The sequence below is a fragment of the Salmo salar genome, chromosome ssa19 (assembly GCF_905237065.1).
Source record: "Salmo salar chromosome ssa19, Ssal_v3.1, whole genome shotgun sequence".
Taxonomy (NCBI): domain Eukaryota; kingdom Metazoa; phylum Chordata; class Actinopteri; order Salmoniformes; family Salmonidae; genus Salmo; species Salmo salar.
In genome coordinates this window covers 36,403,077-36,425,807 of record NC_059460.1, presented here as the reverse complement: position 1 = coordinate 36,425,807, position 22,731 = coordinate 36,403,077, and the positions used below count along the sequence as shown (strand labels likewise).

Sequence of the window (22,731 nt, the reverse complement as noted above, 5' to 3'; positions counted from 1 at the left end):
CATTCTCTTCCTCTACATTCTCCCTCTACATTCTCCCTCTCTACATCTCTTCCCTCTCCCTCTCTACATTCTCCCTCTCTACATTCTCCCTCTCTACATTCTCCCTCTCTACATTCTCCCTCTCTCTCTACATTCTCCCTCTCTCTCTACATTCTCACTCTCTCTCTACATTCTCCCTCTCTCTCTACATTCTCCCTCTCTCTCTACATTCTCTCTCTCTCTCTACATTCTCCCTCTCTCTCTCTCTACATTCTCCCTCTCTCTCTCTCTCTCTACATTCTCCCTCTCTCTCTCTCTCTACATTCTCCCTCTCTCTGTCTCTACATTCTCCCTCTCTAAATTCTCTCTCTCTCTCTACATTCTCCCTCTCTACATTCTCCCTCTCTCTCTCTACATTCTCCCTCTCTCTCTCTCTCTACATTCTCCCTCTCTCTCTCTACATTCTCCCTCTCTCTCTCTACATTCTCCCTCTCTCTCTCTCTCTACATTCTCCCTCTCTCTCTCTCTACATTCTCCCTCTCTCTCTCTACATTCTCCCTCTCTCTCTCTCTACATTCTCCCTCTCTCTCTCTCTCTCTACATTCTCTCTCTCTCTCTCTACATTCTCCCTCTCTCTCTACATTCTCCCTCTCTCTCTACATTCTCCCTCTCTCTCTCTACATTCTCCCTCGCTCTACATTCTCCCTCTCTCTCTCTACATTCTCCCTCTCTCTCTCTACATTTCTCCCTCTCTCTCCCTACATTCTCCCTCTCTCTCTACATTCTCCCTCTCTCTCTACATTCTCCCTCTCTCTCTACATTCTCCCTCTCTCTCTACATTCTCCTCTCTCTCTCTACATTCTCCCTCTCTCTCTCTACATTCTCCCTCTCTCTCTCTACATTCTCCCTCTCTCTCTCTACATTCTCCCTCTCTCTCTCTACATTCTCCCTCTCTCTCTCTATATTCTCCCTCTCTCTACATTCTCTCTCTCTCCCTCTCTACATTCTCCCTCTCTCTCTCTCTACATTCTCCCTCTCTCTCTCTACATTCTCCTTCTCTCTCTCTACATTCTCCCTCTCTCTCTCTCTACATTCTCCCTCTCTCTCTACATTCTCCCTCTCTCTCTCTCTACATTCTCCCTCTCTCTCTCTCTACATTCTCCCCTCTCTCTCTCTACATTCTCCCTCTCTCTCTCTACATTCTCCCTCTCTCTCTCTCTCCATTCTCCCTCTCTCTCCATTCTACCTCTCTCCATTCTCCCTCTCTCTACATTCTCCCTCTCTCTACATTCTCCCTCTCTCTACATTCTCCCTCTCTCTACATTCTCCCTCTCTCTCTACATTCTCCCTCTCTCTCTACATTCTCCCTCTCTCTCTACATTCTCCCTCTCTCTCTCTACATTCTCCCTCTCTCTCTCTACATTCTCCCTCTCTCTCTCTCTACATTCTCCCTCTCTCTCTCTCTACATTCTCCCTCTCTCTCTCTCTACATTCTCCCTCTCTCTCCATTCTCCCTCTCTCTCCATTCTCCCTCTCTCTCCATTCTCCCTCTCTCTCCATTCTCCCTCTCTCTCCATTCTCCCTCTCTCTCCATTCTCCCTCTCTCTCCATTCTCCCTCTCTCTCTCCATTCTCCCTCTCTCTCTCCATTCTCCCCCTCCATTCTCCCTCTCCATTCTCCCTCTCCATTCTCCCTCTCCATTCTACCTCTCTCCCTCTACATTCTCCCTCTCTCCCTCTACATTCTCCCTCTCTCCCTCTCTCCCTCTACATTCTCCCTCTCTCCCTCTACATTCTCCCTCTCTCCCTCTACATTCTCCCTCTCTCCCTCTACATTCTCCCTCTCTCCCTCTACATTCTCCCTCTCTCCCTCTACATTCTCATTCTCTCCCTCTACATTCTCCCTCTCTCCCTCTACATTCTCCCTCTCTACATCTCTTCCCTCTCCCTCTCTACATTCTCCCTCTCTACATTCTCCCTCTCTACATTCTCCCTCTCTCTCTCTCTACATTCTCCCTCTCTCTCTCTACATTCTCCCTCTCTCTCTCTACATTCTCCCTCTCTCTCTCTACATTCTCCCTCTCTCTCTCTCTACATTCTCCCTCTCTCTCTCTCTCTACATTTCTCCCTCTCTCTCTCTCTCTACATTCTCCCTCTCTCTCTCTACATTCTCCCTCTCTCTCTCTCTACATTTCTCCCTCTCTCTCTCTCTACATTCTCCCTCTCTCTCTCTCTACATTCTCCCTCTCTCTCTACATTCTCCCTCTCTCTCTACATTCTCCCCTCTCTCTCTACATTCTCCCTCTCTCTCTCTACATTCTCCCTCTCTCTCTCTCTACATTCTCCCTCTCTCTCTCTCTCTACATTCTCCCTCTCTCTCTCTCTACATTCTCCCTCTCTCTCTCTCTACATTCTCCCTCTCTCTCTCTCTACATTCTCCCTCTCTCTCTCTCTACATTCTCCCTCTCTCTCTCTCTACATTCTCCCTCTCTCTCTCTCTACATTCTCCCTCTCTCTCTCTCTACATTCTCCCTCTCTCTCTCTCTACATTCTCCCTCTCTCTCTCTCTACATTCTCCCTCTCTCTCTCTCTCTACATTCTCCCTCTCTCTCTCTACATTCTCCCTCTCTCTCTCTCTACATTCTCCCTCTCTCTCTCTACATTTCTCCCCCTCTCTCTCTCTACATTCTCCCTCTCTCTCTCTACATTCTCCCTCTCTCTCTACATTCTCCCTCTCTCTCTACATTCTCCCTCTCTCTCTACATTCTCCCTCTCTCTCTCTACATTCTCCCTCTCTCTCTCTCTACATTCTCCCTCTCTCTACATTCTCCCCCTCTCTCTCTCTACATTCTCCCTCTCTCTACATTCTCCCTCTCTCTCTCTCTACATTCTCCCTCTCTCTCTCTCTACATTCTCCCTCTCTCTCTCTCTACATTCTCCCTCTCTCTCTCTCTCTCTACATTCTCCCTCTCTCTCTCTCTACATTCTCCCTCCCTCTCTCTCTACATTCTCCCTCCCTCTCTCTCTACATTCTCCCTCCCTCTCTCTCTACATTCTCCCTCTCTCTCTCTCTACATTCTCCCTCTCTCTCTCTCTACATTCTCCCTCTCTCTCTCTCTACATTCTCCCTCTCTCTCTCTCTACATTCTCCCTCTCTCTCTCTCTACATTCTCCCTCTCTCTCTCTCTACATTCTCCCTCTCTCTCTCTCACATTCTCCCTCTCTCTCTCTCTCTACATTCTCCCTCTCTCTCTCTCACATTCTCCCTCTCTCTCTCTCTACATTCTCCCTCTCTCTCTCTACATTCTCCCTCTCTCTCTCTACATTCTCCCTCTCTCTCTACATTCTCCCTCTCTCTCTACATTCTCCCTCTCTCTCTCTACATTCTCCCTCTCTCTCTCTCTACATTCTCCCTCTCTCTACATTCTCCCTCTCTCTCTCTCTACATTCTCCCTCTCTCTACATTCTCCCTCTCTCTCTCTCTACATTCTCCCTCTCTCTCTCTCACATTCTCCCTCTCTCTCTCTCTACATTCTCCCTCTCTCTCTCTCTACATTCTCCCTCTCTCTCTCTCTACATTCTCCCTCCCTCTCTCTCTACATTCTCCCTCCCTCTCTCTCTACATTCTCCCTCCCTCTCTCTCTACATTCTCCCTCTCTCTCTACATTCTCCCTCTCTCTCTACATTCTCCCTCTCTCTCTACATTCTCCCTCTCTCTCTACATTCTCCCTCTCTCTCTCTACATTCTCCCTCTCTCTCTCTACATTCTCCCTCTCTCTCTCTACATTCTCCCTCTCTCTCTCTACATTCTCCCTCTCTCTCTACATTCTCCCTCCCTCTCTCTCTACATTCTCCCTCTCTCTCTCTACATTCTCCCTCTCTCTCTCTACATTCTCCCTCTCTCTCTCTCTACATTCTCCCTCTCTCTACATTCTCCCTCTCTCCTCTCTACATTCTCCCTCTCTCTCTCTCTACATTCTCCCTCCCTCTCTCTCTACATTCTCCCTCCCTCTCTCTCTACATTCTCCCTCCTCTCTCTCTACATTCTCCCTCTCTCTCTACATTCTCCCTCTCTCTCTACATTCTCCCTCTCTCTCTACATTCTCCCTCTCTCTCTCGACATTCTCCCTCTCTCTCTACATTCTCCCTCTCTCTCTACATTCTCCCTCTCTCTCTACATTCTCCCTCTCTCTCTACATTCTCCCTCTCTCTCTACATTCTCCCTCTCTCTCTCTACATTCTCCCTCTCTCTCTCTACATTCTCCCTCTCTCTCTCTACATTCTCCCTCTCTCTCTCTACATTCTCCCTCTCTCCCTCTACATTCTCCCTCTCTCCCTCTCCATTCTCTCTCTCTCTCTCCATTCTCTCTCTCCATTCTCCCTCTCCATTCTCCCTCTCCATTCTCCCTCTCCATTCTCCCTCTCCATTCTCCCTCTCTCCCTCTCCATTCTCCCTCTCTCCCTCTCCATTCTCCCTCTCTCCCTCTACATTCTACCTCTCTCCCTCTACATTCTACCTCTCTCCCTCTACATTCTACCTCTCTCCCTCTACATTCTCCCTCTTTCCTCTACATTCTCCCTCTCTCCCTCTACATTCTCCCTCTCTCCCTCTACATTCTCCCTCTCTCCCTCTACATTCTCATTCTCTCCCTCTACATTCTCCCTCTCTCCCTCTACATTCTCCCTCTCTACATCTCTTCCCTCATCCCTCTCTACATTCTCCCTCTCTACATTCTCCCTCTCTACATTCTACCTCTCTCTCTCTCTACATTCTCCCTCTCTCTCTCTACATTCTCCCTCTCTCTCTCTCTACATTCTCCCTCTCTCTCTACATTCTCCCTCTCTCTCTCTACATTCTCCCTCTCTCTCTCTCTACATTCTCCCTCTCTCTGTCTCTACATTCTCCCTCTCTCTGTCTCTACATTCTCCCTCTCTAAATTCTCTCTCTACATTCTCCCTCTACATTCTCCCTCTCTCTCTCTACATTCTCCCTCTCTCTCTCTACATTCTCCCTCTCTCTCTCTCTACATTCTCCCTCTCTCTCTCTACATTCTCCCTCTCTCTCTCTCTACATTCTCCCTCTCTCTCTCTCTACATTCTCCCTCTCTCTCCATTCTCCCTCTCTCTCCATTCTCCCTCTCTCTCTCCATTCTCCCTCTCTCTCTCCATTCTCCCTCTCTCTCTCCATTCTCTCTCTCTCTCTCCATTCTCTCTCTCCATTCTCCCTCTCCATTCTCCCTCTCTCCCTCTACATTCTACCTCTCTCCCTCTACATTCTACCTCTCTCCCTCTACATTCTACCTCTCTCCCTCTACATTCTCCCTCTCTCCCTCTACATTCTCCCTCTCTCCCTCTACATTCTCATTCTCTCCCTCTACATTCTCCCTCTCTCCCTCTACATTCTCCCTCTCTACATCTCTCCCTCTCTACATTCTCCCTCTCTACATTCTCCCTCTCTACATTCTCCCTCTCTACATTCTCCCTCTCTCTCTCTCTACATTCTCCCTCTCTCTCTCTACATTCTCCCTCTCTCTCTACATTCTCCCTCTCTCTCTCTCTACATTCTCCCTCTCTCTGTCTCTACATTCTCCCTCTCTCTGTCTCTACATTCTCCCTCTCTCTGTCTCTACATTCTCCCTCTCTAAATTCTCTCTCTACATTCTCCCTCTACATTCTCCCTCTCTCTCTCTACATTCTCCCTCTCTCTCTCTACATTCTCCCTCTCTCTCTCTACATTCTCCCTCTCTCTCGCTCTACATTCTCCCTCTCTCTCTCTCTCTACATTCTCCCTCTCTCTCTCTACATTCTCCCTCTCTCTCTCTACATTCTCCCTCTCTCTCTCTCTCTCTCAATCTCTCTCTCTCTCTCTACATTCTCTCTCTCTCTACATTCTCTCTCTCTCTACATTCTCCCTCTCTCTCTCTACATTCTCCCTCTCTCTCTCTACATTCTCCCCTCTCTCTACATTCTCCCTCTCTCTACATTCTCCCTCTCTCTACATTCTCCCTCTCTCTACAATCTCTCTCTCTCTACATTCTCCCTCTCTCTCTCTACATTCTCCCTCTCTCTCTCTACATTCTCCCTCTCTCTCTCTACATTCTCCCTCTCTCTCTCTCTACATTCTCCCTCTCTCTCTCTCTACATTCTCCCTCTCTCTCTCTCTCTACATTCTCCCTCTCTCTCTCTCTCACATTCTCCCTCTCTCTCTCTCTACATTCTCCCTCTCTCTCTCTCTACATTCTCCCTCTCTCTCTCTCTCTCTCTACATTCTCCCTCTCTCTCTACATTCTCCCTCTCTCTACATTTCTCCCTCTCTCTCTCTACATTCTCCCTCTCTCTCTCTACATTCTCCCTCTCTCTCTCTACATTTCTCCCTCTCTCTCTCTCTACATTCTCCCTCTCTCTCTCTACATTCTCCCTCTCTCTCTCTACATTCTCCCTCTCTCTCTCTCTACACATTCTCCCTCTCTCCCTCTCTACATTCTCCCTCTCTCTCTCCCTCTCTACATTCTCCCTCTCTCTCTCCCTCTCTACATTCTCCCTCTCTCTCTACATTCTCCCTCTCTCTCTACATTCTCCCTCTCTCTTACATTCTCCCTCTCTCTCTACATTCTCCCTCTCTCTCTACATTTCTCCCTCTCTCTCTACATTCTCCCTCTCTCTCTACATTCTCCCTCTCTCTACATTCTCCCTCTCTCTACATTCTCCCTCTCTCTCTCTACATTCTCCCTCTCTCTCTACATTCTCCCTCTCTCTCTCTACATTCTCCCACTCTCTCTCTCTCTCTCTCTACATTCTCTCTCTCTCTCTCTCTACATTCTCTCTCTCTCTCTCTCTCTACATTCTCCCTCTCTCTCTACATTCTCCCTCTCTCTACATTCTCCCTCTCTCTCTACATTCTCCCTCTCTCTCTACATTCTCCCTCTCTCTCTACATTCTCCCTCTCTCTCTACATTCTCCCTCTCTCTACATTCTCTCTCTCTCTACATTCTCTCTCTCTCTCTCTACATTCTCCCTCTCTCTCTCTCTCTACATTCTCCCTCTCTCTACATTCTCCCTCTCTCTCTCTCTACATTCTCCCTCTCTCTCTCTACATTCTCCCTCTCTCTCTCTACATTCTCCCTCTCTCTCTCTACATTCTCCCTCTCTCTCTCTACATTCTCCCTCTCTCTCTCTACATTCTCCCTCTCTCTCTCTACATTCTCCCTCTCTCTCTACATTCTCCCTCTCCCTACATTCTCCCTCTCCCTACATTCTCCCTCTCCCTACATTCTCCCTCTCCCTACATTCTCCCTCTCCCTACATTCTCATTCTCCCTACATTCTCCCTCTCTCTCCATTCTCCCTCTCTCTCCATTCTCCCTCTCTCTCCATTCTCTCTCTCTCTCCATTCTCCCTCTCTCTCCATTCTCCCTCTCTCTCCATTCTCCCTCTCTCTCCATTCTCCCTCTCTCTCCATTCTCCCTCTCCATTCTCCCTCTCCATTCTCCCTCTCCATTCTCCCTCTCCATTCTACCTCTCTCCCTCTACATTCTCCCTCTCTCCCGCTACATTCTCCCTCTCTCCCTCTACATTCTCCCTCTCTCCCTCTACATTCTCCCTCTCTCCCTCTACATTCTCCCTCTCTCCCTCTACATTCTCCCTCTCTCCCTCTACATTCTCTCCCTCTACATTCTCCCTCTCTACATCTCTTCCCTCTCCCTCTCTACATTCTCCCTCTCTACATTCTCCCTCTCTACATTCTCCCTCTCTCTCTCTACATTCTCCCTCTCTCTCTCTACATTCTCCCTCTCTCTCTCTCTACATTCTCCCTCTCTCTCTCTCTACATTCTCCCTCTCTCTCTCTCTACATTCTCCCTCTCTCTCTCTACATTCTCCCTCTCTCTCTCTCTACATTCTCCCTCTCTCTCTCTCTCTACATTCTCCATCTCTACATTCTCCCTCTCTAAATTCTCTCTCTCTCTCTCTCTCTCTCTCTCTCCCTCTCTACATTCTCCCTCTCGCTCTCTCTACATTCTCCCTCTCGCTCTCTCTACATTCTCCCTCTCTCTCTCTCTACATTCTCCCTCTCTCTCTCTCTACATTCTCCCTCTCTCTGTCTCTACATTCTCCCTCTCTACATTCTCCCTCTCTCTCTACATTCTCCCTCTCTCTCTACATTCTCCCTCTCTCTCTCTACATTCTCCCTCTCTCTCTCTCTACATTCTCCCTCTCTCTACAATCTCCCTCTCTCTCTACATTCTCCCTCTCTCTCTCTCTACATTCTCCCTCTCTCTCTCTACATTCTCCCTCTCTCTCTCCATTCTCCCTCTCTCTCCATTCTCCCTCTCTCTCCATTCTCCCTCTCTCTCCATTCTCTCTCTCTACATTCTCCCTCTCTCTCTCTACATTCTCCCTCTCTCTACATTCTCCCTCTCTCTCTCTACATTCTCCCTCTCTCTCTCTACATTCTCCCTCTCTCTCTACATTCTCTCCCTCTCTCTACATTCTCTCCCTCTCTCTACATTCTCTCCCTCTCTCTACATTCTCCCTCTCCCTACATTCTCCCTCTCCCTACATTCTCCCTCTCCCTACATTCTCCCTCTCCCTACATTCTCCCTCTCCCTACATTCTCCCTCTCTCTCCATTCTCCCTCTCTCTCCATTCTCCCTCTCTCTCCATTCTCCCTCTCTCTCCATTCTCCCTCTCTCTCCATTCTCCCTCTCCATTCTCCCTCTCCATTCTCCCTCTCCATTCTCCCTCTCCATTCTCCCTCTCCATTCTCCCTCTCCATTCTCCCTCTCCATTCTCCCTCTCCATTCTCCCTCTCCATTCTCCCTCTCTCCCTCTAATTTCTCCCTCTCTCCCTCTAATTTCTCCCTCTCTCCCTCTAATTTCTCCCTCTCTCCCTCTAATTTCCCCCTCTCTCCCTCTAATTTCCCCCTCTCTCCCTCTACATTCTCTCCCTCTACATTCTCCCTCTCTACATCTCTTCCCTCTCCCTCTCTACATTCTCCCTCTCTCCCTCTAATTTCTCCCTCTCTCCCTCTAATTTCTCCCTCTCTCCCTCTAATTTCTCCCTCTCTCCCTCTAATTTCTCCCTCTCTCCCTCTACATTCTCTCCCTCTACATTCTCCCTCTCTACATCTCTTCCCTCTCCCTCTCTACATTCTCCCTCTCTACATTCTCCCTCTCTACATTCTCCCTCTCTCTCTACATTCTCCCTCTCTCTCTACATTCTCCCTCTCTCTCTACATTCTCCCTCTCTCTCTCTACATTCTCCCTCTCTCTCTCTCTACATTCTCCCTCTCTCTACATTCTCCCTCTCTCTCTCTACATTCTCCCTCTCTCTCTCTCTACATTCTCCCTCTCGCTCTCTCTACATTCTCCCTCTCGCTCTCTCTACATTCTCCCTCTCTCTCTCTACATTCTCCCTCTCTCTGTCTCTACATTCTCCCTCTCTACATTCTCCCTCTCTCTCTCTCTACATTCTCCCTCTCTCTCTACATTCTCCCTCTCTCTCTCTACATTCTCCCTCTCTCTCTCTCTCTACATTCTCCCTCTCTCTACAATCTCCCTCTCTCTCTACATTCTCCCTCTCTCTCTCTCTACATTCTCCCTCTCTCTCTCTCTACATTCTCCCTCTCCCTCTCTCTCTCCATTCTCCCTCTCTCTCCATTCTCCCTCTCTCTCCATTCTCCCTCTCTCTCCATTCTCCCTCTCTCTCCATTCTCCCTCTCTCTCCATTCTCTCTCTCTCTCCATTCTCCATTCTCTCTCTCTCTCCATTCTCCCTCTCTCTCCATTCTCCCTCTCTCTCCATTCTCCCTCTCCATTCTCCCTCTCCATTCTACCTCTCCATTCTACCTCTCCATTCTACCTCTCCATTCTACCTCTCCATTCTACCTCTCCATTCTACCTCTCCATTCTCCCTCTCTCCCTCTACATTCTCCCTCTCTCCCTCTACATTCTCCCTCTCTCCCTCTACATTCTCCCTCTCTCCCTCTACATTCTCCCTCTCTCCCTCTACATTTTCTCCCTCTCTCCCTCTACATTCTCTCCCTCTACATTCTCCCTCTCTACATCTCTTCCCTCTCCCTCTCTACATTCTCCCTCTCTACATTCTCCCTCTCTACATTCTCCCTCTCTCTCTCTACATTCTCCCTCTCTCTCTCTACATTCTCCCTCTCTCTCTCTACATTCTCCCTCTCTCTCTCTACATTCTCCCTCTCTCTCTCTCTACATTCTCCCTCTCTCTCTCTACATTCTCCCTCTCTAAATTCTCTCTCTCTCTCTCTCTCCCTCTCTACATTCTCCCTCTCTACATTCTCCCTCTCTACATTCTCCCTCTCGCTCTCTCTACATTCTCCCTCTCGCTCTCTCTACATTCTCCCTCTCTCTCTCTCTACATTCTCCCTCTCTCTCTACATTCTCCCTCTCTCTGTCTCTACATTCTCCCTCTCTACATTCTCCCTCTCGCTCTCTCTACATTCTCCCTCTCCCTCTCTCTACATTCTCCCTCTCCCTCTCTCTACATTCTCCCTCTCCCTCTCTCTACATTCTCCCTCTCCCTCTCTCTACATTCTCCCTCTCTCTCTACATTCTCCCTCTCTCTCTACATTCTCCCTCTCTCTCTACATTCTCCCTCTCTCTCTCTACATTCTCCCTCTCTCTCTCTCTACATTCTCCCTCTCTCTCTCTACATTCTCCCTCTCTCTCTCTACATTCTCCCTCTCTCTCTCTACATTCTCCCTCTCTCTCTACATTCTCCCTCTCTCTCTACATTCTCCCTCTCTCTCTCTACATTCTCCCTCTCTCTCTCTACATTCTCCCTCTCCCTACATTCTCCCTCTCCCTACATTCTCCCTCTCCCTCCATTCTCCCTCTCTCTCCATTCTCCCTCTCTCTCCATTCTCCCTCTCTCTCCATTCTCCCTCTCTCTCCATTCTCCCTCTCTCTCCATTCTCCCTCTCTCTCCATTCTACCTCTCTCCCTCTACCTCTCTCCCTCTACCTCTCTCCCTCTACCTCTCTCCCTCTACATTCTCCCTCTCTCCCTCTACATTCTCCCTCTCTCCCTCTACATTCTCCCTCTCTCCCTCTACATTCTCCCTCTCTCCCTCTACATTCTCCCTCTCTACATCTCTTCTCTCTCCCTCTCTACATTCTCCCTCTCTACATTCTCCCTCTACATTCTCCCTCTCTACATTCTCCCTCTCTACATTCTCCCTCTCTACATTCTCCCTCTCTCTCTACATTCTCCCTCTCTCTCTCTACATTCTCCCTCTCTCTCTCTCTACATTCTCCCTCTCTCTCTCTACATTCTCCCTCTCTCTCTCTCTACATTCTCCCTCTCTCTCTACATTCTCCCTCTCTCTCTCTCTACATTCTCCCTCTCTACATTCTCCCTCTCTACATTCTCCCTCTCTACATTCTCCCTCTCTAAATTCTCTCTCTCTCTCTCTCTCTCTCTACATTCTCCCTCTCTACATTCTCCCTCTCGCTCTCTCTACATTCTCCCTCTCTCTCTCTCTCTCTTACATTCTCCCTCTCTCTCTCTCTACATTCTCCCTCTCTCTCTCTACATTCTCCCTCTCTCTGTCTCTACATTCTCCCTCTCTCTCTCTCTACATTCTCACTCTCTCTACATTCTCACTCTCTCTACATTCTCACTCTCTCTACACTCTCCCTCTCTCTCTACATTCTCCCTCTCTCTCTACATTCTCCCTCTCTCTCTCTCTACATTCTCCCTCTCTCTCTCTCTACATTCTCCCTCTCTCTCTACATTCTCCCTCTCTCTCTCTACACATTCTCCCTCTCTCTCTCTACACATTCTCCCTCTCTCTCTCTCTACACATTCTCCCTCTCTCTACATTCTCCCTCTCTCTCTACATTCCCTCTCTCTCTACATTCTCCCCCTCTCTCTCTACATTCTCCCCCTCTCTCTCTACATTCTCCTTCTCTCTCTCTACATTCTCCTTCTCTCTCTCTCTACATTCTCCCTCTCTCTCTCTACATTCTCCCTCTCTCTCTACATTCTCCCTCTCTCTCTACATTCTCCCTCTCTCTCTACATTCTCCCTCTCTCTCTCTACATTCTCCCTCTCTCTCTCTCTCTCTCTCCCTCTCTCTACATTCTCCCTCTCTCTCTACATTCTCCCTCTCTCTCTACATTCTCCTTCTCTCTACATTCTCCCTCTCTCCCTCTACATTCTCCCTCTCTCCCTCTACATTCTCCCTCTCTCCCTCTACCATCTCCCTCTCCACATTCTCCCTCCACACATTCTCCCTCCACACATTCTCCCTCCCCACATTCTCCCTCTCCACATTCTCCCTCTCCACATTCTCCCTCTCCACATTCTCCCTCTCCACATTCTCCCTCTCCACATTCTCCCTCTCCACATTCTCCCTCTCCACATTCTCCCTCTCCACATTCTCCCTCTCGCTCTCCACATTCTCCCTCTCGCTCTCTACATTCTCCCTCTCGCTCTCTACATTCTCCCTCTCGCTCTCTACATTCTCCCTCTCGCTCTCTACATTCTCCCTCTCGCTCTCTACATTCTCCCTCTCGCTCTCTACATTCTCCCTCTCGCTCTCTACATTCTCCCTCTCGCTCTCTACATTCTCCCTCTCGCTCTCTACATTCTCCCTCTCGCTCTCTACATTCTCCCTCTCGCTCTCTACATTCTCCCTCTCGCTCTCTACATTCTCCCTCTCGCTCTCTACATTCTCCCTCTCTCTCTCTACATTCTCTCTCTACATTCTCCCTCTCTCTCCTCAGTCATCTTTACCTGGTCTTCACTGATGTGTGTCCTGGCGCAGGGAGAGTCCAGTAGGGTACAGAGAGCCTGTAGACATGACATGACATGTTCTATAGGTTCCTCAGGTCTTGGAAAACACAGGAACTCTATACTGACACCTGGGAGGGACAGAGTGGGTAGTTATCATGGGGAACACAGGACCTCTATACTGACACCTGGGAGAGACAGAGTGGGTAGTTATCATGAAGGTGTTTAATTATAGTTTAGTGACTATGTGTCCCGTAGGCGAGTCTCCGTCTGTCTGTCTCTCTCTGTGGCTGTCTGTCGCTCTCTCTCTCTCTCTGTGGCTGTCTGTCTCTCTCTCTCTCTCTGTGGCTGTCTGTCTCTCTCTCTCTCTCTGTGGCTGTCTGTCTCTCTCTCTCTCTCTCTGTGGCTGTCTGTCTCTCTCTCTCTCTCTCTCTGTGGCTGTCTGTCTCTCTCTCTCTCTCTCTGTGGCTGTCTGTCTCTCTCTCTCTCTCTGTGGCTGTCTGTCTCTCTCTCTCTCTCTGTGGCTGTCTGTCTCTCTCTCTCTCTCTCTGTGGCTGTCTGTCTCTCTCTCTCTCTCTCTGTGTGGCTGTCTGTCTCTCTCTCTCTCTCTCTGTGGCTGTCTGTCTCTCTCTCTCTCTCTCTGTGGCTGTCTGTCTCTCTCTCTCTCTCTCTCTGTGGCTGTCTGTCTCTCTCTCTCTCTCTCTCTGTGGCTGTCTGTCTCTCTCTCTCTCTCTGTGGCTGTCTGTCTCTCTCTCTCTCTCTCTGTGGCTGTCTGTCTCTCTCTCTCTCTCTGTGGCTGTCTGTCTCTCTCTCTCTCTCTCTCTGTGGCTGTCTGTCTCTCTCTCTCTCTGTGGCTGTCTGTCTCTCTCTCTCTGTGGCTGTCTGTCTCTCTCTCTCTGTAGTCCATACCCAACATCAGATGCATTCTGTCCTTAATCAGGTCCTCCAGGCTCTGGGTAGGTCCAGAGTTTCCCTGGGGGTAGACTGGTGCCCCAGAAGCCTGTGGAGGGACAGCAGGGGCCTCCTCTTCCCCTTCCCCGGCCCCGAAGCTGGTGCTGCTCAGCCAGAGGGCCACAGCGTGGAGAACAGGGGCCCAGGAGCCACGGTAATGGAGACGGGCTGTGTCGATGGTCTCTGGGGTGTAGAAGGCACCACCTGAACACACACAGAACAACACAGGAAAACAGGCTTGTCAGGAGGTATTGTCCTTTTAAGAAACACAAATTCATCAACATCATGAAGAAGTTGTAGGGAGTTTTCCGGAAACAGATGAACCAAGTCTAGAAAAGCATGTTCAGTTGAGAGATTCTCCATTTAAAGGGCTTTTTAGTCCAGGCTTAATCTGTGGCTTAAGACTGGCCATAGTGTTGAGTTGTGGTGTTGTGTACCGTCAGGGGGCAGTTGGCTAGAGAACTCAGCAGGCAGTGTGAGTAGAGCGTAGTCTCTGAGGACAGCCAACCACAGCCGAGACAGAGACGGTAGTTCAGGCTGCACCAGCATAATCAGGCTATCAGGAGGAAGAATGTCCGCTCCCACCTCCTCCTCCTCCTCCTCTTCCTCTCCTCCTGCCTTCACCTCCTTCACCGGCCGAGACTCTGCTTCCTTCTTTATCTTCATGGCCACCACATACACCTGAAAGGGGGGAGGGAGAGAATGAGAGCACGGGAGAGAGAGAGAAGAAAAGAGTTGGCGAGAGAGAGAGACTAACTATGTTTTCATCCAACCTGTTTGTCAGTAAAGAACGTAAAACATGTTATGACAGGACTCATGGCCTGATGGAAACAGCAAATGTCGGTAAACTTAAAATGTCCACAAAACACGCTGGACAAGGTGGGATATTTTTTTTTATCTTTAAAATTAAATTAAGTCCTTATCTGTTTTATAGGTCTACCTCCATTAGCCTGCACGCAGCAAAGATAAACGCGATCAGAGGCCCACTAAAACAGCATTGCCCCCCTCAAGGTTCTGAGCCTGCCTGGTAGGGTTGGTTCTAGAGTTCAATCTTGGTTTCATCAGACCAGAGAATCTTGTGTCTCATTAAGTTGCCCTCATTAAGTTGCCCTTTGGCAAACTCCAAGCGGACTGTCATGTGCCTTTTACTGAGGAGTGGCTTCTGTCTGGCCACTCTACCATAAAGGTCTCTCTCAGGTCTCTCCAGAGATGTTCGATTGGGTTCAAGTCCGGGCTCTGGCTGGGCCACTCAAGGACATTCAGAGACTTGTCCCGAAGCCACTACTGCGTTGTCTTGGCTGTGTGCTTAGTGTCATTGTCCTGTTGGAAGTGAACCTTCGCCCCAGTCTGAGGTCCTGAGCGCTCTGCAGCAGGTTTTCATCAAAGATCTCTTTTTGTTCCGTTCATCTTTCCCTCAATCCTGACTAGTTTTCCAGTCCCTGCCCACAGCATGACGCTGCCACCACCATGCTTCACCGTTTTTTTGTTGTTGATTTTTTTATTTTACCTTTATTTGACTAGGCAAGTCAGTTAAGAACAAATTCTTATTGACAATGACGGCCGACCGGGGAACATTGGGTTAACTGCCTTGTTCAGGGGCAGAAAGACAGATTTTTACCTTGTCAGCTCGGGGATTCGATCCAGTAAACGGTGTAAATGTGTCGACGTGTTTGAGGTGTCGGCAGCTGCAGCAGGCTATTCTGGTTGAGCGTGGCGACATACTGTTTAAATTTTATCCACAACTCTCTGTCCATCGCCGTTGTAATCTATTGGGAACCCAAAATGTTCCCAAACTGGAGATTTTAAAAGACGGAGAATCCTCCTGGTTTATAAACCATACCACTCACAACGGTACAGAACTAGATCCCCCATCTACAGTTTGAAATGCGGCAATTAAGATTAGAATGTTGATGACAACGAGCTCAGGTTGTTTTAACGGAACTTCATGAGCATTTATTGTTTTAAACTCAGATTTACTAAAAAGGCCCAGGCCTCCAGCCCAGCCTATAGTCTATAGAGTTACAGGCCTCCAGCCCAGCCTAGCCTATAGTGTATAGTGTTACAGGCCTCCAGCCCAGCCTAGCCTATAGTGTATAGTGTTACAGGCCTCCAGCCCAGCCTAGCCTATAGTGTATAGTGTTACAGGCCTCCAGCCCAGCCTAGCCTATAGTGTATAGTGTTACAGGCCTCCAGCCCAGCCTAGCCTATAGTGTATAGTGTTACAGGCCTCCAGCCCAGCCCAGCCTAGCCTATAGTGTATAGTGTTACAGGCCTCCAGCCCAGCCCAGCCTAGCCTATAGTGTATAGTGTTACAGGCCTCCAGCCCAGCCTAGCCTATAGTGTATAGTGTTACAGGCCTCCAGCCCAGCCTAGCCTATAGTGTATAGTGTTACAGGCCTCCAGCCCAGCCTAGCCTATAGTCTATAGTGTTACAGGCCTCCAGCCCAGCCTATAGTCTATAGTGTTACAGGCCTCCAGCCCAGCCTATAGTCTACAGTGTTACAGGCCTCCAGCCCAGCCTATAGTCTACAGTGTTACAGGCCTCCAGCCCAGCCTATAGTCTACAGTGTTACAGGCCTCCAGCCCAGCCTATAGTCTACAGTGTTACAGGCCTCCAGCCCAGCCTATAGTCTACAGTGTTACAGGCCTCCAGCCCAGCCTATAGTCTACAGTGTTACAGGCCTCCAGCCCAGCCTATAGTCTACAGTGTTACAGGCCTCCAGCCCAGCCTATAGTCTACAGTGTTACAGGCCTCCAGCCCAGCCTATAGTCTATAGTGTTACAGGCCTCCAGCCCAGTCTATATTGTTACAGGCCTCCAGCCCAGCCTATAGTCTATAGTGTTACAGGCCTCCAGCCCAGCCCAGCCCATAGTGTATAGTGTTACAGGCCTCCAGCCCAGCCCAGCGTGTATAGTGTTACAGGCCTCCAGCCCAGCCTATAGTCTACAGTGTTACAGGCCTCCAGCCCAGCCTATAGTCTACAGTGTTACAGGCCTCCAGCCCAGCCTATAGTCTACAGTGTTACAGGCCTCCAGCCCAGCCTATAGTCTATATTGTTACAGGCCTCCAGCCCAGCCTATAGTCTATAGTGTTACAGGCCTCCAGCCCAGCCTATAGTCTATAGTGTTACAGGCCTCCAGCCCAGCCTATAGTCTATAGTGTTACAGGCCTCCAGCCCAGCCCAGCCCATAGTGTATAGTGTTACAGAACTCCAGCCCAGCCTAGCCTATAGTGTTACAGGCCTCCAGCCCAGCCTAGCCTATAGTCTATAGAGTTACAGGCCTCCAGCCCAGCCTAGCCTATAGTGTATAGTGTTACAGGCCTCCAGCCCAGCCTAGCCTATAGTGTATAGTGTTACAGGCCTCCAGCCCAGCCTAGCCTATAGTGTATAGTGTTACAGGCCTCCAGCCCAGCCTAGCCTATAGTGTATAGTGTTACAGGCCTCCAGCCCAGCCTAGCCTATAGTGTATAGTGTTACAGGCCTCCAGCCCAGCCTAGCCTATAGTGTTACAGGCCTCCAGCCCAGCCTAGCCTATAGTGTATAGTGTTACAGGCCTCCAGCCCAGCCTAGCCTATAGTGTATAGTGTTACAGGCCTCCAGCCCAGCCCAGCCTATAGTCTACAGTGTTACAGGCCTCCAGCCCAGCCTATAGTCTACAGTGTTACAGGCCTCCAGCCCAGCCTATAGTCTACAGTGTTACAGGCCTCCAGCCCAGTCTACAGTGTTACAGGCCTCCAGCCCAGTCTACAGTGTTACAGGCCTCCAGCCCAGCCTATAGGCCTAGTGTTATGATTTTGTATATATGTTTTTAATGTATTTATTTGGGTTCACAGTGCAGACCGAACCAAGGTCCCCGTAACGAACGGTACCGTTACAACCCTACTGTTGTGATCAGAAAAAAGACCAATATAGACCCGAGGAGCAAAAAAATAAAATTACAGAATGTTGAGGAGGGTTTTAATACCGTAGTGAAAGTGACAGGTAGATTTACAAACATATTCAAACCATCTCACCTCAGCCCAGGCCTTCAGTACAGCCAATTTCTCCATGGTGGTAGCACTCTCACTGTACAGCTGACTAGAGGAACCCTTCCCAGCCTGCACCTTGTCCAACGAGGATACCAGGAGGTTGTGGACACGCCGAAGATCATTCAGGTCACTGACCACACCACTACCGATCCACGTGCTGCACACCTAGATGGACGGACACACAGAGAAGAAGGGAATTGGAGAGAAACGATTCACACAGGCTGGTAGAAAAACAGGGATTTCTGGGGGCTTTTCTTTCAGGAAAAGAACAAAATAGAAAAAAAAGGAAAACTGTAGAGAGCGAGACAGGGATCGTGACAGAACAAAGAGAGCCAGAGAAAGAGATCGATATCATGAGAGAGATGAAGATCGTGAGAGAGAAAGAGATCGATATCATGAGAGAAAGGAAGACCGTGAGAGAGAGAGAGAGAGAGAGAGAGAGAGAGAGAGAGAGAGAGAGAGAGAAAGAAAGAAAGAGAGAGCAATAGATTGTGATCGTCAGAGCGAGACACAAAAAGCCCTCTGTGTGAGGTGTGTCAACACTGTATCTCACAATTATGTTTACTTCCTCCTCCTCCACCACATCAGTCAGAAAGCAGAAGTATCTGTCTATCTATCAGTCGGAGCCTTGACACTGGTACACAGCGCTCTACAGCTCCACTACACAGAGAGACATGATGACTCAGCTCTGCAGTACTGAGGATTAGCTGAGACTGTCTGCTGCATACACTACACTACAATACAATACACTACTCTACACTACAGTACTCTACAACTGTACTCTACGAAAAAGAAAAAAAATAAATCAGTTTTTTTGGTTCGGGATTTTGTCTTAATGTTAACAATCCCAATTTCGTTTAAACATTTCAACATTCACACCCGTAAATCCTACTCACCGAGCTCTCACAATTATGTTCTTATCGCCACAACTTGGCTGAGATTTCCAATGTGTGCAGGCTATTCATGGTGATGTGGAGAGCCTATCAGAACAGTTACCTGGCATGCCTTAGCTGTGATGTCAGAAGGTGTATCTGGGGAGAGCCTATCAGAACAGTTACCTGGCATGCCTTAGCTGTGATGTCAGAAGGTGTATCTGGGGAGAGCCTATCAGGACAGTTACCTGGCATGCCATAGCTGTGATGTCAGAAGGTGATTAGGTGGAGAGCCTATCAGGACAGTTACCTGGCATGCCTTAGCTGTGATGTCAGAAGGTGGTTAGGTGGAGAGCCTATCAGGACAGTAACCTGGCATGCCTTAGCTGTGATGTCAGAAGGTGGTTAGGTGGAGAGCTTATCAGGACAGTTACCTGGCATGCCTTAGCTGTGATGTCAGAAGGTGTATCTGGGGAGAGCCTATCAGGACAGTAACCAGGCATGCCTTAGCTGTGATGTCAGAAGGTGGTTAGGTGGAGAGCCCATCAGGACAGTAACCAGGCATGCCTTAGCTGTGATGTCAGAAGGTGTATCTGGGGAGAGCCTATCAGGACAGTAACCAGGCATGCCTTAGCTGTGATGTCAGAAGGTGGTTAGGTGGAGAGCCTATCAGGACAGTTACCTGGCATGCCTTAGCTGTGATGTCAGAAGGTGTATCTGGGGAGAGCCTATCAGAACAGTAACCTGGCATGCCTTAGCTGTGATGTCAGAAGGTGGTTAGGTGGAGAGCCTATCAGGACAGTAACCTGGCATGCCTTAGCTGTGATGTCAGAAGGTGTATCTGGGGAGAGCCTATCAGGACAGTAACCAGGCATGCCATAGCTGTGATGTCAGAAGGTGTATCTGGGGAGAGCCTATCAGGACAGTAACCAGGCATGCCTTAGCTGTGATGTCAGAAGGTGGTTAGGTGGAGAGCCTATCAGGACAGTAACCAGGCATGCCTTAGCTGTGATGTCAGAAGGTGGTTAGGTGGAGAGCCCATCAGGACAGTAACCAGGCATGCCTTAGCTGTGATGTCAGAAGGTGTATCTGGGGAGAGCCTATCAGGACAGTAACCTGGCATGCCTTAGCTGTGATGTCAGAAGGTGTATCTGGGGAGAGCCTATCAGGACAGTAACCAGGCATGCCTTAGCTGTGATGTCAGAAGGTGGTTAGGTGGAGAGCCTATCAGGACAGTTACCTGGCATGCCTTAGCTGTGATGTCAGAAGGTGTATCTGGGGAGAGCCTATCAGAACAGTAACCTGGCATGCCTTAGCTGTGATGTCAGAAGGTGGTTAGGTGGAGAGCCTATCAGGACAGTAACCTGGCATGCCTTAGCTGTGATGTCAGAAGGTGTATCTGGGGAGAGCCTATCAGGACAGTAACCAGGCATGCCATAGCTGTGATGTCAGAAGGTGGTTAGGTGGAGAGCCTATCAGGACAGTTACCTGGCATGCCTTAGCTGTGATGTCAGAAGGTGTATCTGGGGAGAGCCTATCAGAACAGTAACCTGGCATGCCTTAGCTGTGATGTCAGAAGGTGGTTAGGTGGAGAGCCTATCAGGACAGTAACCTGGCATGCCTTAGCTGTGATGTCAGAAGGTGTATCTGGGGAGAGCCTATCAGGACAGTTACCTGGCATGCCTTAGCTGTGATGTCAGAAGGTGTATCTGGGGAGAGCCTATCAGGACAGTAACCAGGCATGCCTTAGCTGTGATGTCAGAAGGTGGTTAGGTGGAGAGCCTATCAGGACAGTTACCTGGCATGCCTTAGCTGTGATGTCAGAAGGTGTATCTGGGGAGAGCCTATCAGAACAGTAACCTGGCATGCCTTAGCTGTGATGTCAGAAGGTGGTTAGGTGGAGAGCCTATCAGGACAGTAACCTGGCATGCCTTAGCTGTGATGTCAGAAGGTGTATCTGGGGAGAGCCTATCAGGACAGTTACCTGGCATGCCTTAGCTGTGATGTCAGAAGGTGTATCTGGGGAGAGCCTATCAGGACAGTTACCTGGCATGCCTTAGCTGTGATGTCAGAAGGTGTATCTGGGGAGAACGCTGGTCTAAGAGCAGCTCCAACCTGAGGAACAATGAAGATAAACATTGAATAAGGTTTCTAGAGATAAATAGAAATACAACACATAGATCTTAATTTATCTTTATTTAGCTCCTTTGAACCCCATTATTTCTATTTCTACTTTGCACTTTCTTCCTCTACAAATCTACCATTCCCATGTTTTACTTGCTATATTGTATTTACTTTGCCACCATGGTCTTTTTTGCCTTTACCTCCCTTATCTCACCTCATTTGCTCACATTGTATATAGATATATTTTTCTACTGTATTATTGACTGTATGTTTGTTTTACTCCATGTGTAACTCTGTGTTGTTGTATGCTGTCGAACTGCTTTGCTTTATCTTGGCCAGGTCGCAATTGTAAATGACAACTTGTTCTCAACTTGCCTACCTGGTTAAATAAAGGTGAAATAAAAATATCTAAAATAAATAATGACATATCTTCATTGATTATCTGTGTTGATAGACTCACATTAGCCTGGTACTGCTCCAGGATCACGTGACCTGGGAACTCTGGCTCCGGAACAGAGGCAAACTTCTTAATAATGTCTTCCAGGGCCTGAAGACCAGCCATCCTCAACTGGTTACTGTTGTCTGTAGCCGCCATGAAGGCCATGCGTATCAGGTCAGAGAGGTGGAGGACCAACAGATCACCTGAATGGTGGGAGGGAGGGAAGGAAGGAAGGAGAGAGGGAGAAAAAGGGTTGGTTACTGTGGTCTGTAGCCGCCATGAAGGCCATGCGTATCAGGTCAGAGAGGTGGAGGACCAACAGATCACCTGGATAGAGGGAGGGAGGGATGGAACAACAGATCACCTGGATAGAGGGAGGGAGGGATGGAGGGACAGCGGGAGGAATAGATCAGGGTTCATACATATTTTAACAGATGGAATTTCATGACTTTTCCATGACCAACCACTGGCAGTGTCTCTGAGCGTATGAAAAAGAAAGCCTAATGTGGAATCTTAGAGGCTGCTCTCTGATCGTGTGTACGTGTGTGCGCGTGTGTGTGTACCTTTAGGGTTCTTGGCCTTAGCAGAGCGGGCGCCGGCCAGGTCAAAGTGGGTCTTGTCTGCGTTCTCACACAGCAATATGATGCGACACAGACAGTCTGCGGCGAACACACGGGTCACCCAACGCGGCGCCACAGACGGCTTGGCGTTATTATCCTCTCCCAGCGCCGTAAACATGATATCATCATCAATTTCATCCTGCTTCTCCGAGTCGTCCTCTTCTTTACCCAGATCTACCGGTGCCACAACCCCTCCTCCAGTCTCTGGACAGGAAGGAAGGAATACTTCAACGTCCCACACAGGAAGAACAGGCATCCACGACACATTAAAGGCCCAATGCAGCCGTTTTCATATCCATAATCAAATCATTTCTGGGTAACAAATACCTTACTGTGATTGTTTAACATTAAAATCATCAAAAAGAAACACAAATAGCTTCTTAGCAAAGACCAATTTCTCAAGCAAGAATTTTGCCAAGACTGTTTGGGAGTGGGAGGAGTGGGAGGAGAAAACTAGCTGTTATTGGCAGAGAGGTTTGGAACTCTTTCTTATTGGTCTATTAACTAATTTACTGGTGATGTCACCAGGCAGTATAAAACTCCATCCCACCAAAACAGGCTGAAATTTCAGCCTGTCTTTTCTAACAGCTTATAAACTAAAAGGGCATTATCATAATTTTCAAAGTATTATTCCAACCTCACTGTAGAAATATATTATATAAAACCCAGAGAAATCACATTTTGACTACACTGAGCCTTTAAGACGAGGGAGGGAGAATGGACATTTAAATAAAACAAAGGCATTATTCAACAAGACAACACTAACGGCCTAAATAAATATCACAGACTGACCAACAGCCAAACTAAATATATCAACACAACATTACATGGCCACATCATGTCCTAGTCATGACTTATCTGAGCATAACACACACATCCATACACACACACACACACACACACACACACACACACACACACACACACACACACACACACACATACATACATTAG

General features: G+C 48.6%; 1 protein-coding gene across 9 annotated transcripts in view; it reads right to left on the bottom strand.

The window, feature by feature from the left end:
* heatr5b (HEAT repeat containing 5B) overlaps positions 1 to 22,731 on the bottom strand; it is a 150,050-nt gene that overhangs the window by 22,671 nt on the left and 104,648 nt on the right. For all 9 annotated transcript variants that reach the window (XM_045702256.1, XM_045702258.1, XM_045702264.1 and 6 more), the window contains 7 exons: positions 21,721 to 21,981; positions 21,179 to 21,360; positions 20,641 to 20,709; positions 17,708 to 17,887; positions 14,130 to 14,373; positions 13,651 to 13,896; positions 12,745 to 12,872 (listed from right to left, as the gene is read on the bottom strand). In XM_045702256.1, the coding sequence (XP_045558212.1) occupies positions 12,745 to 12,872; positions 13,651 to 13,896; positions 14,130 to 14,373; positions 17,708 to 17,887; positions 20,641 to 20,709; positions 21,179 to 21,360; positions 21,721 to 21,981 (1,310 nt within the window). The remainder of the gene's footprint in view (positions 1 to 12,744; positions 12,873 to 13,650; positions 13,897 to 14,129; positions 14,374 to 17,707; positions 17,888 to 20,640; positions 20,710 to 21,178; positions 21,361 to 21,720; positions 21,982 to 22,731) is intronic.